Raw genomic sequence first — 18,714 nt, 5'->3', positions numbered from 1 at the left:
ATCTTTTGTAGATATGAAGTTTGACAATAATTTTTCTTTTTCTAGATATTCTTGTTAGTAACAATTGTTATTTATTTATGTATTTTTGTTGAAAGAACAATTGTTATTTATTTAAACATAAAAAAGAAAACATTAATTTTTTAACAAAAACAGAAAACATTGTTATAATAATGGCTTTTGTCATTCTTTTACAGTTTTTTTGATCGTTTTCCCTCCTCTTTTTTTTTTTTGGAATCAGAACTCATCACAATTGATCTCTTAATTTCTTTGGGAAGAGTAAAGAACACATTGACAATTACCATCAAATTTTATGGGATTTGTTATACATTCCTAAAAAGTAAATAAAACTGAACAACAACATCTCCAAGATTGACATGTCACTCTTAAAAAAAGATTGACATTTCACATGTCACAAGAGCACTAAAAGCAGTACATAGATAAAACAGTTCTCCCCTCCCCCTCTCTCCCTCTCTCTCTCTCTCTATTTGTGAATATTTCCATTGGCATGTACTGGTATCTCAATGTCCCCCATCTCCTCATCCCCTTTCCCATCAACATTCTTCTCAGTCTCAAAACTAATTACATGATCCATTTCTTTCTCTTTCCCCCATAAGACAGCATAAAGTCCTATTACTATCAATACTGATCCAACAGCACTGCACAAAATTTTACACAAAATATATTTATATATAGTTAAGACATACTATAATTTATTAATATTGTGGGTAAAAGAAAAAAAAGAATGATCAAATTTACATACCTTCCCACATATATTTTTTCATCTAATATACCCCAACCGAGTACTGCAACGATAACAAGCAACAACGGATTGAACATGGAAACATAAAGAGGACCTCTCCTTGAGATACACCACGACATTAGCACAAATGCAAGTGCTGATCCAATGGCTCCCTGATATTTTGATCAACAAATTTAGACTAAGTTAATTATTTAATCATTTTGGATAAATCAAATTTTAATAATTAGTTTTAAAAATTGAAATTAAATTACTTACACTATATAAGGATGCAATAAGTCTGATATTGGAAGAAAGTGACCATGCTTTTATATCACGCTCTTCAATCACTCCAATTAGTACACATTGAATGCTGGCAAAGAAACACATTATTGTTGTGCTTGAGTATGGAGCTTCAAACTTGGTGCTCATCTTCGTCTGCAAAGAGAAAAAAATTGTCATTGGAAGCGAAAAAAATGATAAAAGATGCTCTAAAATCACCATCTAAAATAGTAAAGCACTAAAGCCCATCCTTTAAAACATATATTGGGCTTCACAATTTTGGTAGTGCCTTTAAAATTTCCACAATAATGAAATGAAAAATGCTAGGAACCAGAAAAATCATGCAGACTCTGTGGATTGCCGCTATTCGTGCTTTCGATGATTTTGATCCACTAAACAACGAATCACGACGAGTCACATAAGATTTCCGCCTATCCCAGTTTTTCTTATTCACTAGCATTACTCTAATGAAATTCGGCATTAATTGGAAGGAGAAAGATGGGTTCTTACTTGGAGGATAAACCAGGCAGCCCAAGCAACACAACTAAGAGCAACAAAGAGAGGGCCCAAGAATGAGCCATGTCCAGAGCTTGAGTTATTCTCTCCCATTTTTTCAGCATAGGTCCAATGGATGCCTGATTGCCCTATGTGTATGAGCTTTCCTTGGTAAAATGACATTAACATTGCTCCTCCTACACACACTATTGTCCCTATTACTTTTGCCTGCCCTGCCATTTTCTTGATTCCCACTGTCTCCATTCTACATATATCATTATATAAAGTTCAAAAAGATTTCCTCGAATAGATTAGAGAAGTAGTACAAGAAGTTGAAGATTTGTACCCGAAAGGGAGGGCCATGACGAAAGTGATTGCGGGTAGTAGATTGTTCAATGCACAAGCGATCGTGGGAGTAGAATATTTAAGACCAACGAAATATAAGCACTGGTTTAATGTTGCCCTGTGCGTTAATTTAATTTATTTAGTTCAATATATATTTTAAGAAACACAAACCATATATATATGTTAGTTATTTGAAAGGAGCTTAATATAAATGAAAATTGCAGCTTACCCTAGTACCGAGCTTACGAAAAGTTGGAAGAGAATTGGTTTAGTTAGCTTTGGCATTGTTTTTCTGCATAAAATGTAAAAGAAATTGCATAAGTCTACATGTATATTTGTGTGCGTATGGATATCTTTCGTGTGAGAGGGTTGTATATAATATAGGGAAATGATAAAGTTACAAAAGATTTTGACAAAAAAAGGTTCCCAGCTGATGTGGCGGGTGTGGTTTCAAACTTTGACCAAATCTAGGGCGTTGAAAGATGAAAATCACAACCGCCACATCAGCTGGGAACTTTTTTTTGTCAAAATCTTTTGTGATTCTAGCATCTCTCTATAATATATGTCATAGTCTATACATAAAGAACTGATCTTTTTATATCTTATGTAATAATATAATACCTCTCAAAGATGTAAGCAAAAGGAGCGAGAATGATAGTAGCAAAAATTTGCCGATAAGCGACCATAACAAAAGGGTTCATGCCAGAATCCAACGCTAACTTGGAAATAATATTCATTCCAGCATAACCCAGTTGAAGCAATGTCATGGCCAATGCTGGTAACATATCTCTTCCTGCCGCCATATGTGATACTACTAATTACTCTTCTTGATTAGATTACTTAACTAGTTAAGTAGACTAACAATATTTGTATGGTTAAGTTTACAGTTGGGGATCGATGCGAGAAAGATTGTAAGCAAGTAAGAAGAAGAAGAACTAGGAGGGGCTAGAGACTAATAGGGAAAGAGAGAGAGAGATGAGGATGATGATGAGAAGAAGTGAGAGGGAATGAAAGGGTCTATATAGGAAGGGGAAAGCACAGTAGAAAACAACAAGGGATGACGTACCTAGCTAGTATAGGGTGAGAAAGTGAGTGAGAAAGAGAGATTAACAATCAATCAAGGTGGGGGTGTGGCATGGAATAACAGAAAGCTGGTAGTATAGTATATTCATTTCACTGTGGAGCATCACAAATGCTATTTTGGCCCAAAAATGTGGCAACCGCATCCCAAAAGCTGATGTGGCCCGCTCCCATTGGTCGTGTCTGGACAAATGGAAGTCGGCCACTTCAACTTTTTGGTAGTGGTTTCTCCCATTTTCGGGTCAAATAGCATATTCTGGGATCATTACCATCCCAATAATAAAGAGTCAAAACGGTACGTATGGTTTCTTGCACCACCCCCATTCCTCTTTCTCTCTTGCTTGGTGTTGGTGACAACTCTTCGTCACCCTCCCGGCTTAATTCTTCGGGTTTTTTTTTTTATGAATATTGTTTTTTTTTTGTTATTACTTTCTTCTCATGATAAATTATACTCATCAATTTGGAGAATATGACCACAATTAAGCAACTTATTAGCGGGGCACCACCTTAATAAATGATTAGTTTTTCTTTTAACTATAGCACCCATGATTAATCATCCATCACTAGCTTGAAACTAGAAATAGCACTAACTATATACTACTAAATAAAGAGTTGGTATGATTCATTAAGTTGGGATGATTGTTGTATTTCTAATTTGGTTACTCACACTTGTTGTAATGGATTTGCTAATCGTTTGCTTCTTCAATTTGTTTGCTTCTTCTATAGAAGAATGACTCACTCAGCCATTAATTGTTCATTAATTGATTTCAAATAAGTATATAACTTTTCTTCCTTATATTGGATTTTAGAATTTACAAATCTAAGTTGTATGAGACATTTACATTTCAAGAAATGCCGATCCGATCCGTTTTAGGTGTGTATACTTCGAAATAAATTATTGGAATGTCTAACTATAGACTATTTTATTTACGTTAAATACACTGACGACTCATATCTGATTCTAAATTATTTTTAAAATATTATTTATAAGAAGAGTAATACTGGGGAACAAGAAAAATTAGACAGATTCTGGATATACATCCTATGTGACTTGCTTGTGTTTTTGATGATTCTAATCTACTAAACAACGAATCACGGAAAGCCACGTAGAATGTATGTCCAGAGTCTGTTTAGTTTTTTCTTGTTCCCTGTCATTATTCTTCATTATTCTTATAAGAATAATAAGAAGAATAATAAGAGTAAGTGGTAAAAAAGATTCAACATCATCTTTGAGATCAAACTTTGGCTCTTCGAGTAAGAGTCGGAGAGAATGAAACATTTATTCCAAATACTAGCTTTCCCAATATATTCAATTATATATTTTTGTACAATTAAGTATAATAATATGAGAAAATAAAAATAAAGTAATATGCCAAATAGGGGTTGGCTTAAGCAGAAATAGTTGCTGAGTACTAGTAATGTTCTGTTTCTATCTTATTTTCCAAATCAAACAAAAACACTTTAAATTAGTTGAAAAAGCATATCTTTTGAGGGGAGAAAATCTTTTTATCATTTTATTAGAATTTAAATCCATTGAATCCGTTTTTTTGTTTCTGTCTTTTTTTTCGTTCACTTGATTTTAATTTGTGTAACCAGTCAAACTTATATCTAATTAATTAATTGTTAATTGTAGATAATTGTGTTTATTTTAGTGATTAAAGTACAAAACGTTAGAATTATTATGCGATATCTATGGAGTAAGCACTTACCTAACCAACAGTTCAAGCAACTTACTTGACACTTCTTATATTTCCTCTGTTCTCCACTTCCGGTAGCGCCTTTATTTCAAAATATGATAAGCTTCAATATTTAAGTATGCAATCTTCTTTATTTAATTGTAAAATATGCTTTTCATTTGTCAAATACGATTTGCCGCATTCTATATTTTGTTAGTCATCATTTTAAATTAAGCACTTAAAAATTTGAAGTCAAAAACCTTTTATCAAAAGTTAGAAAAAAAATGTCATTAATTCAACTTGTAAAGACATACTCAAACTAGAGTTTATGCGGCCAATTGGCCACAACCCACAGATGACAAGGCCTCTCGTACGCTCTAAGGTCATCTAAGATAGTTTTGTTGTGGTGGGGTGGGTTTTACTGGGTTTAGAGTTCAAAGATAATATTAAATAGAAAATAAATTTATTAGGAGTATTATGTATACAGACAGATTAGCAGTCTAATCGCATCTCGCGGTAAAAAATATGGTTTCAACAATTTCAAGTTATATGTACACGTATCACTACTACCCGGAGATGTTTGTATGAAAAACTATTTGTTGGATGTGTATATTAGTCCGAAATTGTATATATTGGTCGACTCGTCGGAACTCAAATATCCACCACTTAGATTCAGATATTATATGTGGATAAGAATGTAGGAACGATAAGAGAGAAAGGTGTGGGATTTATTCGGGGCTGAAATTGAGAGAGAGAGAGAGTGGCCGAGTGGGAATGTTAGGTGTATGGGGGGTGGTGGACATGAATAAATTGATGAAGCGTCATCAATTCAATAAACTATGGATGATGTTTGACGACAAAAACCTATGGAAATCGATCGTACATGCAGAACCTAAAGCTAAAGATTATGTTTTCCTCTTTCTTTCCCTCTTTCTTTCTTTCTCCTCTTCTTTCTTTGTGGGTGGGGGCCTTTGAGTCTGAGTTGGGTCCGAGTCATCAAACTCCATGGACATCTAAAATATACATCCCATTAGTTTATTACTCCTTAAAAGCTCTCCTCCCCAACAAGAAACCTCAAATAATTCATCAACTTAATAGGAACAAGGTACCTAGGAACAATCATTTTCTTTCATTAAATTTCAATCAACTAGACATTTTTCTAGATATAGTTGCTCAAAATAACGTGATATACGTGCACGTATAACATATTGTTTTATTTTCGTATCTCGTACGTCTTTAAAAGAATCGAGATTGGTTGTGCATTTGAAATGTGAAACACATTATTTCAGAATTCGATTGCATTCACGAAAATCAGTTACCAAGAAGTCTAGCCCTATCTTATGGTTATGAAAATTTCTTAATCATTAATATCTTACCATGCGGTTAAGAAGTAAGGAGAAATATTATCGGAACAATGTCATTGTGTACAAATATAAGAAACAAGGTTTAAATAAAAAGGTCCCACTTATATACGTACAAATTCATAAAAAAAAATTAAAAAATAAAAATAAAAACTTGAAAACGCACAATTGTTTAAGTAGAATTTAGGCGTTTTGAAAACTTATATTTTAATAATATACCCGAGGAAGTGTTTTGAAAACTTATATTTTAAAATTTGCGGATAAAGTTGAGATTTTTTTCATTTCCTGTGAAAAGAATTGGAGTTAATTTTATACTAGGGTTCTATAGCTTATAAACTTGATTAAATTACAAAGGTATTTTAGTTTGTTTTATTTTTGTAAAGTTAAAAGATCCACGTTGAGTTTTCTTTTGCTATTATTTTTTGGACCTTATTTGACAAGTCCCATAGTGTCATTTGCTTTCCTTTATTAAGTATTTCTTGTGCTTATTGGGTCCCTTTTAGCAATAAAATTTGGATCTTTATCCATAAATAGAACAACTTACATATTATACACCTAAATAATAATAATTGTAATAACAATTAACATATTAACAATAATAGTGGTAATAACACAAATGAAACTAATATGTTTTCGTCTTACAAATTATTTACAATCACATATAAAGTTCGTATCAAAAAGAAAAATTTCTTTTTTGACCATTACGTAATGACATAACATAAAGAAAATGTGTAGATTAAGAACATATCAATCACTATATTCTTACTTTTTTGACCGATAGAAATGTATTTCACCAAAAGCAAAAGAAAAAAAAGAAAGAGAACATTTTACATCAGGGTTCAAATCTGTATTTCATATAGCAAAAAAGTTCTAAAATAATAGAAACATATCTTAACCATGACTTACCATATAAGAAATCTTGTCTGCCACTCTATTGGAGGTTTTTACTACATAAAGCAATAGTCCTTTTTATCACTTACTCCTCAGTGAAAAATACAAATTATGTACAAGCTAGTGGTAATTTTTCATTAGAGGCGTGTACGAGCAAAATGTTTATTCATCCCACAAAATACTGATACGAGCAAACTGTATGTTCATCCCACTTAAAACCAAGATACAATTTTAGAGAGTTTTGATCATTTGTCGAGTTTAATTGAAACAAGTCAACTTATTATAGTAATCTAACTCCTCTTAAATGTCATAAAACTTATTATAGTAATCTAACTCCTCTTAAATGTCATAAATCATTGAATCGAAATTAGTAATGGTATTTAATAAAAAATTGTACGGATGATAGGATTTGGTAAGTTCATGTAATAAAGACATACAAGTTTGGAAAAATGAAAAGTTGTGGACGTACTTGAAACCGTCTTCTTCTTTTCTATCAGTTAAAGTTTTTATTTTTTTCCTTTAAGTTGGAACGGAATTGGTGAGGTTTTCGCTTCGAGACCATTAAAGAAAAAAAAACATTCTGGTCTTGTTAGTGGTAAAGAGGTTGGGGTTTATTAGCCTCCAAAACTTGGTGTCTTCCACTTTGTCTCTTTTAGCTAAGTGGTGGGTCTCTCTGTTTTCCTATTGGATTTCTCTGTTCAAGTGTTCATCATTTTCTCCTAAACAAAACCTATTCTAGAGTCACTAATCACACAATTTTATAAGTAAGATACAAGTGGTGTTTATTTTTTTCTTCTCATTATGTGAGAGTACAACTCGTCTAAAACGAATAGACTCAAAACCGATCCAAATCAGTCATCTAGATGACCCAAAACTCACGACTCAGAAGAAAGCATACATCTTGTAATCTGATTTACAAAAATAAACACTCGCTAACTTATACCCAAAGTTTAAAAAGAAAAGTACCATCCCAATTCCAAAGCAATATGGAACTGCCTTTAGCTATGGTTGGGCTCAAGACTTAAAGAAGTGGTTATAGAAATTTTCAGAATGCAAATCCCAATTACCCAGTAAATTTTACAGACACCCTGACAAGAGTGCTTTTAAGTTTTGACTTGGAAGTCTAAGCTCCGTTACTCGTTAGTTTGAACTGTGCCCAAAAAAGTGGGCACCCACCTCAGTTGGGTACTCATGGACCCAATCAATTGCGTTCGGTGGTACGTATAGCCAAGTCTGAGGTGCCTACTAACCCGACGGCTAGGAAAATATCAGAAAGAAAGGGGAAGTGCTTTACTCTGGCAGCCGCGATAATGAATCATAAAATTATGGGAAAAACTGGTTATCCTCATCCACTTCTCTTTTCAATTCTTCCATATCCAAACAAACTTGTAGGGCTAATGGATATGACTTATCCCCTACAATAAACTCATAACAAACACCATTAACTTCAATTAAACTACAACCAGGACTCTTTCTGCAACCAACTTCCTTCATCTTCCTCTTCACTTTCTCAGCATCATCCCATCTCCCAACCTCCTTATACAAATTCAATAAACTCATATAAATAGCTCCGTTCCATGGTTCTTCTCTCAATAACAATTTCGCCGATATCTCTCCAACTTCGACATTTTTATGAACTCTACTTGAATTCAATAGAGCACCCCACATTGCCGCGTTAGCCTTCACGGGCATGTTCTCCATGAGCTCCATTGCTTCGTTGAAGAAACCCGCCCGTCCAAGAATATCAACCACACAACCTAAGTGTTCAACTGTGGGCTCGATCCCAAATTCAGACTTCATTCTTTCGAAATACATTAATCCTTCTTTAACTAATCCAACATGAGTACAACCAGAGAGAAGACCAGTAAATGTAACTGTATTTGGCTTGATACCCGACCTCACCATTTCTTCGAACAATTCGATTGATTTCTTCCCAAAACCATGCATTGACATTCCGTAAATGATTGCTGTCCATTCACCTACTTGCTTCTCCTTTGCTCCGACAAAGACGTTTATCGCTTTTTCCATGCTCCCGCATTTGAAATACATATCTATCAATGCAGTATTAATTCGACTATCGAATTGGTTTTCTTTTCTATTACTTATATAAGAATGAATCCATCTAGCAGTATCTAGAGTACCCAAATTAGCACAGGCAGAAATAACACCCATAATTGTCGAATCGTTTGGTTCCAACCTCTTAATCTGCATATCACGAAACAATTCCAAAGCTTCCTTGAATTTTCCCTTTCTAACATAACCTATTATCATAGCACTAAAAGAAACAACGCTTCTCTCAGGCATTTCATCAAACAATTTACGAGCAGTTTCTATAGACCCATGATTAGCATAACAAGTAACTAAAGTAGTCCAAGTAGCTATATCACGCCTATACATTTCATGAAAAACACGATGAGCTAGCTTGATTTTGGCATTGGATCCATATAAATGGATTAATGAATTCTGAACAAAGATGTTAGAATTGAACCCATGTTTTATAGATTGACAATGGGTTTCTTCTCCTATTCGAATATCGAAAAGACTGGAACAAGCTTTGAGCAAGAAGGGAAAAGTGTAGTTATCAGGTGAGGGTCCATTTCTTTGCATTTGTTTATATAGTAAAAATGCTTGTTGTGGGTTAGAGGTTGAAGAAAAAGCTCTAATCATGGAGTTGTAAATGAAGGTTGATGGGTATTCGATTCGATCGAAGATCATATGAGCATAAGGAAGAGAAGAAGGATTAGAGATGGCGAAGAAGGTGATGAGCTTTCGAAGGTAGTGTTCTTGTTGTTGAAGACCATTGATGATAATGTGAGCATGAAGCTTCTTAGCTTCTTGCATTCTTGCTGATAAAAAAAAAGCATACAACAGATTCTTGTGAAGCGAAGATGTCTTACTTTCTTCTGTTGCTATACATTGTTATTAGGTCAACATATTGTATAGTTTTCGAAACAAATTCGTTTGGGAAGTTTAAAGGAAATATAAATAATGAAGTTTTTGCAAAAGATACCATTGTAGATTGTTATAATGCAAATTATTTATTTATTATGAGTTAAGAGTTAAAATGTATTCTCAATATCTTCAGTTGTACAAAGTGAAGTCTCTCTCCCTCCCTCTGTTGATCTTGAGCATGGAGAAGGTATCGGCATTATAGCCCCCCCACCCCCCCTGCTCACCACCCATATACACACACAACTAATAGTAACAGAGATCTCTCAAACAAGCTGTTACAGGATCTCTATCTCTCTCCCTCTCTCTCTCTCTCTCTCTACAAAAGCCGGTTCTTTGCTGCTGCTTCTGCTACTCTGTCTCTCTCTCTCGCGCGCGGTCATAGAGGTCATGCAAGTGGCTCTTTTCTTACTTCCATTTCATGTACTGTGTGTCTCAGAAGTCTTCATCATTCAGAAACTCTACTTCCCCCTCTTCCATCAGGACTTGATCCAGATAACTGTTCTACCAAGCTGCAACATCATGAAACCAAAAAGAACTATTTTAGGGAAGAGCATGCGACAATACATAATCAATTACGATCTATTGCGAAAATGTCTAAATTTGTTACTATCTTTTCCAATTGCAAGCTAACAGATTAGAGAGATGATAAATGGTTGAGAAATCAATGAGAAGAGCAAAATGTTTCCGGAAACAATCAAACATGCTGAATCTAGGCATTACCGGCTATCGATATCATACATTGAAGAGTATCTTCCTATGCATCTAGAATGTATGTGGCATACCTTGGAGAGACCGACCCAGGAGCTTCAGTATTGTTTGCAGATACGTTTTTGTAATACTGAATTGAAATCAGTCTTCCTCTCATTGCTACTGCAGATTGAGGAGATCCTTGGAAGCTCAAATGAGGACTGCTTCTAGACGACATTCCTGCATACAGAACAATATTATGATAATTAAATATCTCTCTAAACAAAGCATTCACAAACATCTTACCAAATAATGAAATCTATTACCCACTATAAACATTTAAGATGATACTGGATTGAATCAAAACTTGACCACTAGCAATGCCCTTGATCTTTATGAAACAAAACCCAATAAGGGAATATCTTTATAAACAAGACCAAAATAATTTTCAAATCATAAGTAGGAATCTGATTATCGTGTTAAACACGCGCTTCAAACTATCCTAATAGTAATGGTATGATTTGGGTATCAAATACATAGACTACTTCCATATAAGATGTTCAAAATCATTGACATGTTCACAAATTAAAGGAATAACAATAAATTGCGCATATGTCACGATACCCAAATGGAACAAAATCAGAAAGTCAATATCCAAAAGGTAAAATCTTGATTCTCACCTTGAAAAAGTATTACCAGGCAGAAAAGGACGGTGAAAACCATGGCGTAAAGATTACTATTCGAAGATGCGGCTTTCGCTGCTTTCATCTTCTTGTATGCCTTCATCCGCTCAATCCGTGCTCGCTTTAACATAGCGAGCTCGGATATCTCTCTAATCAGCTTATGATCAGCAGCATCCAGTAATGGTCCCTTAGGAGGTCTAGGTGGTTTCGGAGATATCTTTGAATTCTTCTTTTTACGTTTTTCCTCTGTTTTTTTCATCAAAGGGTTAACAAATTCATCTCCTTCTATCCTTTTATCTACCAATAACTCTGCATTCTCAGGAGAATTCAAACTTATGCCAACCCCCCTATATTCACCTTTCTCTGATGATCTATCAATATTCACCCCACTCCAAACCCTATCCAAAAAATTCTGTGTTTTTCTAACACTTGAAATTGCATCACTATTTCCTTCTTCTACTTCTTCATTAATAGTTCCACCCCTTTCGAGATCAATTACTTCTTCTTTTTCTCTTGTGAATATCTGATCCATTACAAAATAACTAATTTTCTATCTTCCTCAATTGTTGATCTTAAACCAGGAAAAGGGTATTTAAATTACCAACCGAAATCCAGAAAGCTTCAATTTTTATACTAAACCCATTATGAAAAATCTTCAATTTCACCTCACATATATAATTCTAGTACCATTTTGGGAAGATGAAACGTAAATGCAGCTGATCAAAACAATCACTGAGAAAATATAAACAAAATTTGAAACCCTAAATCAAACTGAAATCGTAAAATCAATAACCACTAACACCACAAACAGATGAGGAAAGTTAAGATGCAAAATGTATGTAGAATAAAGACTGGGAAGAATTGAGAAACAAAAGAACCCTAGATCCAAAGTAGAAGCTTCGTGGAAACGAAATCGTGGGTTTTGGATAAGGAAGAATTAGGGTTTCGAAGTGAAGTACATTACCAGTGCGCCGGCCGATGTAATGCCTGTACGAAGAGAGAGAGAGGGAGAGAGAGAGAGAGGTTGGTGGGGCCGGCAAATGGGAAAAGGGGGGTTGTTTGGATTTAGAGGTTAGAAGGTAAAATTGGATATTCGAATTTTAAGGACTACCCCTCGTCGGTGGGTGGGTCCCAACTACTTCTTCCAGATCTTTTGCTGTCATTTTTCTCAAAAGTTACCATATCCAATACTCATTTCCAACGTAGGTAACTAAAACCCATCATCTTATTGGTGAGATTTGAATTCAGTTTTTTCAAAGTCAACGTCACACGTGCGCATTGATTACGTGGGGATCCTTTCCAAGGGTGGCAATTCAATTAAGAGCCACACGTGGGTGAGTTATTAGGTGTCCGGAGTGCCTCATCATAACACCAAGCCTGTGATGGTGAACGGAGAAGATGAAGAAGGTAGTCTGAAGTTATTCAATTTAATTACTATGGGTAGTCGTCCATTCTCTAGGACTATTTTCACATGTCCTCTCACGTGTGACGTAGTTAGTATGACATGTTTTTTTTCGAGTGACGTGAGACACGTGTGGTTTTTAACGGATATTTATTTTATATACAAATGTTAAGAATATTTATTCGACCACATGGTACAGTGACCGAGAGATCACTTAGATGATACACCAGCCAAGTTCGGTTTACTTGAGAAAAAACTTAAATTTATACTGTAATTTACATGGGTGAGCTTAAAACTTGAATATGGCAGCTCCACTTGATGGCTTTGAAGCAAACACGTAGAGACCGAGTTCGTTTTTGTTGATCAACCCCTTTTCAATCCTTGACTGGTAGAAAGATTCCTGAAAAATTAAAATTACCGTTCTTGGATTAACTTTACAAACTAAAACTTGCGTGGAATCAGAGAAACGTGAGATAGGAAAAGTTTTTTAGTACGATATAAAAGTTCTTGTAATGGTGGGATGAAATGCTAACCTTTAAATTGAGAATGAATTGTGGGACTATACTTTCTTTAACTAAGGCAACAGCACAACCACCCCATCCAGCTCCTGTTAGTCTTGCCCCTAGTGCCCCATTGTCTCGGCAAACTCTTACCAGTTCTTCCAACTCCGGGCAACTAATTACAGGATTAAAAGAGGGTGCACAAAAGATTTCAAATATCAGAGAAACAATATGCCAGAATCCATATCCAACAAGGGAATTTGATGCTCGCAAGAAGCTTTTTCCGAACATATAGTGTACCAACCATGGAAAGATAATAAATCGTACCTGCACTCATACAGAACACTGCAGCTGTAATGGCTGTCATTCATGAGTTCGCCAAGCTTTTTTAGGATATCTTCGTCACTGCAAATTCACTCCTTTACCAGTTAGAATAAGGAGAAAACTTAGATAGTTTGCCTAATTTTGCTCTAATATTAAGAGTTTTTTGAATTGTTGATCCAAATTAGATTTCTATCTAGATTCATTAGTACACAACATCAAGAAATTTCTCACGGGTTACGGATACGAAGGTAGACACACACCTTAGTTCTGATGACACTGTATCCTTGAAAGCGTAAACACGCTTAGCTTCCGAGTATACATGAGAAGCTCGCTGAAAAACGGAGAACTCAATTAGATTATACTTTCTGTTAATGTGAAAGGCATGAATTCCCAGAACTCGGTAAGTCGACATGAATCATAATAAAGACTTACTACACATAACTGAAGTGGGACTTGAAGTTAACCTAAAGAAGGGTTATTTTGTGCAATTACGAACTAAGATTTTCGGTTGAATACATTGGACAAGCAAGAAAGCAAGTACGTAGATGTGTCATACGAGACACTTAGAAGATTTTCTGCAAGAAAGGATCACAGAGAAGTAAATACCTGGAACAACTTGAAGTTTTCAGCAACCCTTAGCACATCCAAGGAAGATGAAGAATTAGAAAAGACTGACTGAAGACTTTCCTCTGTTATTTTTTCAATGTCATCAGCTGTGTAAGGCTCCTCATTTAACAATTCCTGTATAGTACAAATAGGATGAAGTTGGCAATGAAGGGCAAAAGTTGTGAAAGGATTCGGCTTTTACATACAGACCTTTATAAAACTCGAGACAGTTCCTTGTGAATATAGTTGAACAATTATAAATCCCAATTGAAAAGTAAGTGTCTACCTTCACAGCAAGGACAGGGTCAGAAGAGTTTCGAGTACTAGCAAACAAGACACATAACCCCTCAACATCAGATAGAGTTTTCACTTTGGATATTGCTTCGTTTGGTTTCATTCCGAGCTTTATACCAAGGACAATCTGTCAATCATCATGAACCACAATGTGAATGCAATCAATCAAGCATGAAAGCAAAAGAAATATTAGAAGTTCAAGACTTACGGCAGCTAGACGACACTCTACAACACGCTTGTTGAAATTTGTGGCAGCAGTTACAGCTTTCTGGGACTCTGCTAAAGAATGGGCTATGACAAAAGTCCCATTAGCAGGAAGCTGCACATCAGTTGCACGGATAGGGTTGAAATCAATCAGCTGCGCTAACCCAGTTTTGGCCATCACTGAGATTGCCTGCCATACAAAAAGAGCATGAACTAGATAAAGACGGCATAGATGATTAATTTTACGATCAATAAGTATGTTAAAAATATAACGCCTTAGAAATGAGTACTCCGCTTTCTGCAATCTAAGAACCAGTAAAAGAGGGGGAGAAATATCACACCTGATCCATGCCACCAGATTGTGTTCCAACGTGTCGTTCGCATTCACATGTAAGCTGAGCTATCTCTTTCTATATAAAATAAGCCAAATTAGTGTGTAAGATGTAGAAGGTATGAATACGTGTAATGCTTCGTTTCGGTAATAACATAAATGTAGGAATGTGAATGTCAACTAGGGACTAATCATGAATACTAGACTATATTGCTTATTTATTTTATCTGCTTTCGTAAGTGAAACACAGATAAGAAAGGCACAAGAATGATGTGGTAACTGATAAAAAAGAAAAGGGCAAAAGGTGAACTGGCTGATATTCGAAATAAGTTGGAAAGGTCTGAAAAGGAGTCATCATGAAGAGATAAAGTTTGGCTGCTGAGAATAATTTTTGCATCGAAAACTATACTAGATCGGCATTTCTTTATGCCAAATATAACATGATACAATCAAATGAACTATAAAAACTAAAAGTTAGACATGAACAGAATAAACACCGCTAAGAAGGGAAGAGATAGGAAACCTTTGTGAAATTAACACCGAAAACTGCCATTATAGCGATCGTTGAGGAACAAACAAGTGCTGCTGAACTTGATAATCCAGATCCTACATGAACGAAAAGGGTTTGACTTCGTTACATAAGAGGCGAACTATCAAAACCGCACCATCAAAGTAATTTGATCAAAAACGTTATAATTATGCACAAAGATGATGAAGACACACCTGTAGGAACCGTCCCATCAACTAAGATATCAAGACTAACTGGTACACAAACATCTATACCTTTTGATTTAGCAAATTCATAAAATCCTTTATACCTGGAAATGTAAATAAGTTTTTTTCAAGTAAATTCAGGAGTATATAGTTGTGTTATCATCTCCTGAACACAATTACTACAAATTTTATCTTACTCACCCACAAATAAAATAGTGTCCCCATTTGTGATTCTTCAAATCAATATCCTGATGAGGGTCAGCAGGATAAGTACACATAGTATACTTATCGTCGTTTATATTTGCAATTCGCAGGCGCTTTGAGGATGAGGAGGAGGAAGAGGAGTTCTCCTCGTCGTCGTCGTGTTTACGGATGGCAACGATTGTGTCCTGACGTATGGCCATTGGCAACACGGAATATCCCTCATAATCAATATGTTCACCAATCAAGTTTACTCTGCCTGCAAATTCCATCAAAAACCATGTGGAAAAGAACATCTAATTATTAATTAACACAAACAAAAAAGAACCAACTTAATTTCCTATTCAATTAGCTTAAGCGAGGTCATGATCATCAACTTTAATTAGTTCAAGTTATTAAAATCAAATGTTGAAGAATAAAGTGACCTGGAGATCGGGCATAAAGATGAGGTAGGTGACCAAAAACTTGTTGAAATTTAGATTTAAGTCTGTCGAAACGAAGTTGAGCTTCTTCCAGTTGAGATTCATCTGATGATGATCCATAGACTGGTTCAAGACGAGAGAAAATAGGAACATACAACAACTCATCTTCCGCCATTGATCGACCTGACGACTTTTTGTTAATACTCTAGTTAGTAGTTAGGATCAAATTATTATAGGGAAATAAATAAATTATTAATGGCACTATCTGGTTATTGGATAGATAAAGATGGGTTGATTTTCTGGCTAACAAACCGGGAAAGCAAGAAAGTCGGAATGAGATCCCGCCTGTTTTTAAGAGGAAGAAAGAAAGAATCCAGAAAATCTGGACCGCTTAAACCGGATAGAGTCATACCTAGACAGCTATCACATACGTAGCATTACCAGTTGGAGTTTATTTCATGTTGCCTGTTGTCATTGAACCGTCTAGGATCCTCTAACTTCCTCCTTCTATAGTAAACAAATGAACGTGGAGAATCAGGTAACGCCCAAGATCTGGTGGCTGGTGCCACTTCAATGTAAAATCATGTAGTACGATCTAGTGAGAGAAAGAGTTGACTATCTCTTATTAGATCTGGACCGGTCAACAAGCCAAGTATTCGCTCAGAACTCGCAGAAATATTGACCGGACATGTCATCACTTTTTTTATCGATAAGAAAACTTATCGATGAGAGTCAGCCCACCTAACACATTTTAGAAATGTAGGTTGGTGTGAATCTATATTAAGTTTGCAGACATATTTACATGGCCAGTCACATCCTACTGAAAAATTCGAAACCATGTTGAGATGAAGTTGGAAATTTGCATGAGCTCACGTACTTATGGGCACATGACATTAGATTGGGGTCCCTCCTTATATAAAAAGGATTCTTTGTTGGAATAGGATTTCCCTTATTCCTTATTTACGGAGAAATAGAAGTTTCTATTTCTAGCCTAAAAAGGAATCCTATTTCTAGTAGAATACCTCCTTATTTATCATTATAAATAGGGAATGAAAGGGAAGAAATTATTCATACTTTCAGGTTAGAGAGTATCATACTTTCAGGTTAGAGAGTATCCTCCCAGTTGGGAGAGTTAGTAGAGAATCCTCTCAGATATATCTTCTCAGGTTAGAGAGAGATAAGAGAGATGAAACAACTTCCAGAACAAAGAGAAGCCAGAGAAAGAGAGATTTCTGAAGTGGTTCTTTCAACAGAGATTGAAAGAACAGAATATTGGTTTGAAGAAAAGAAGATTATTAATCTTGTGAAGCAATTTAGTTTGTGGTTATCTTCTTCAACCTTTAGTAATCTAGGATTTGTTCAAATCCTAAGGAGTAAGAGATTTTATTTCTTTGTTTCTTTGTTCAGTTTATCCACCATAGGTTTGGTGAAGAGTTGTGTAACCCATTATTTAATTATAGTGGAAGATTTCTGGACTAGGTCCCGTGGTTTTTTACCTTCTAGTTTGGAGGGGTTTTTTGCCACGTTAAATAATCTTGGTGTCTATACTTTTACTTTCGCATCGTTTATCTTCATATTCCTGTACAAGTTAATTAGGTTATTTTTCCTAACAATCTGATGATGATCCATAGACTGGTTCAAGACGAGAGAAAATAGGAACATACAACAACTCATCTTCCGCCATTGATCGACCTGACGACTTTTTGTTAATACTCTAGTTAGTAGTTACGATCAAATTATTATAGGGAAATAAATAAATTATTAATGGCACTATCGGGTTATTGGATAGATAAAGATGGGTTGATTTTCTGGCTAAGAAACCGGGAAAGCAAGAAAGTCGGAATGAGATCCCCCGCCTGTTTTTAAGAGGAAGAAAGAAAGAATCCAGAAAATATGGACCGCTTAAACCGGATAGAGTCATACCTAGACAGCTATCACATACGTGGCATTACCAGTTGGAGTTTATTTCATGTTGCCTGTTGTCTTTGAACCGTCTAGAATCCTCTAACTTCCTTCTTCTATAGTAAACAAAAGAACATGGAGAATTACATTTTGAACATTGTTAGTGTATTTTTATTTTCATATTTATCTTTACAGGTTTTGAATAGATTGCAACTCATTGCAGTTCCTTGCAAAGTGATTGTAGGGTCTTGCAAAGTGTCTGCAGTGTATTGTAAAGTGATTGTGGTGCCTTGCATATACCTTTCAAATGCCTTGCAAAGTTACATATTTATTTTGTATTATTTCTTTGAAAATTTCTTCAAAAAAACGGGGGGGTCCACTCCCGAACCCCAGTAAAAAGAAGACGAACATGATGTGCGTAGAGTTCATGGTTATTTCAAGTGATTTTGATCAATGGTTTTCTAGGGATTTGTTAGAAAAACGTTTCCAAAGCTTTGCTAGAGCTTGCATGGCTTTTGCAAACACTTTGCATAGTCTTGAAAACACCTTGCATAACCTTGCAAACACCTTGCAGAGTCTTGCAAACACCTTGTACTGCCTTACAAAGCCTTGCAAACAACTTGCAT

The 18,714-nt window shown here is 35.3% G+C and overlaps 3 protein-coding genes and 1 pseudogene across 6 annotated transcripts; all 4 read right to left on the bottom strand.

Moving 5' to 3' along the window:
• Positions 1-262: 262 nt before the first annotated feature.
• Positions 263-2,973, bottom strand: LOC147551468 (WAT1-related protein At1g09380-like). The gene is made up of 7 exons (XM_086666935.1): positions 2,480-2,973; positions 2,088-2,150; positions 1,860-1,976; positions 1,529-1,778; positions 1,016-1,174; positions 761-912; positions 263-656 (listed from the first exon to the last, which is right to left on the bottom strand). Exons 1-7 carry the CDS (start codon positions 2,659-2,661, stop codon positions 482-484), a joined length of 1,098 nt encoding a protein of 365 aa, XP_086523061.1. The 5' UTR covers positions 2,662-2,973; the 3' UTR covers positions 263-481.
• A 5,204-nt stretch (positions 2,974-8,177) lies between these two features.
• Positions 8,178-9,825, bottom strand: LOC147551467 (pentatricopeptide repeat-containing protein At5g66520 pseudogene; annotated as a pseudogene). The gene has a single exon (XR_015237586.1). The product of XR_015237586.1 is annotated as a pentatricopeptide repeat-containing protein At5g66520 pseudogene (transcript).
• A 60-nt stretch (positions 9,826-9,885) lies between these two features.
• Positions 9,886-12,263, bottom strand: LOC147551466 (uncharacterized). Its single transcript, XM_086669095.1, has 4 exons — positions 12,153-12,263; positions 11,186-11,920; positions 10,601-10,745; positions 9,886-10,327 (listed from the first exon to the last, which is right to left on the bottom strand). The coding sequence occupies exons 2-4, from the start codon at positions 11,718-11,720 to the stop codon at positions 10,264-10,266; spliced, it is 744 nt and encodes a 247-aa protein (XP_086525221.1). The 5' UTR covers positions 11,721-11,920; positions 12,153-12,263; the 3' UTR covers positions 9,886-10,263.
• Positions 12,264-12,739: 476 nt separating this feature from the next.
• On the bottom strand, positions 12,740-18,232 carry LOC147551465 (galactokinase-like). 3 transcript variants are annotated; one of them, XM_086669092.1, is made up of 13 exons: positions 18,110-18,232; positions 16,190-16,693; positions 15,765-16,023; positions 15,573-15,667; positions 15,373-15,455; positions 14,860-14,928; positions 14,523-14,708; positions 14,307-14,441; positions 14,021-14,155; positions 13,675-13,745; positions 13,418-13,495; positions 13,124-13,265; positions 12,740-12,990 (listed from the first exon to the last, which is right to left on the bottom strand). In XM_086669092.1, exons 2-13 carry the CDS (start codon positions 16,359-16,361, stop codon positions 12,880-12,882), a joined length of 1,536 nt encoding a protein of 511 aa, XP_086525218.1. In that variant the 5' UTR covers positions 16,362-16,693; positions 18,110-18,232; the 3' UTR covers positions 12,740-12,879. The 3 variants fall into 3 exon arrangements, with proteins under 3 accessions (XP_086525218.1, XP_086525220.1, XP_086525219.1); XM_086669094.1 differs by lacking the exon at positions 18,110-18,232 and adding an exon at positions 17,900-18,020 and having other exon boundaries at positions 16,190-16,391; XM_086669093.1 differs by lacking the exon at positions 18,110-18,232 and having other exon boundaries at positions 16,190-17,799.
• Positions 18,233-18,714: the final 482 nt, after the last annotated feature.

Source organism: Eschscholzia californica, unplaced genomic scaffold (assembly GCF_041429995.1).
Source record: "Eschscholzia californica isolate CP2 unplaced genomic scaffold, dmEscCali1.0.p SCAF_3, whole genome shotgun sequence".
Classification (NCBI taxonomy): Eukaryota; Viridiplantae; Streptophyta; class Magnoliopsida; order Ranunculales; family Papaveraceae; genus Eschscholzia; species Eschscholzia californica.
This window is presented reverse-complemented; position numbering and strand designations above follow the sequence as displayed.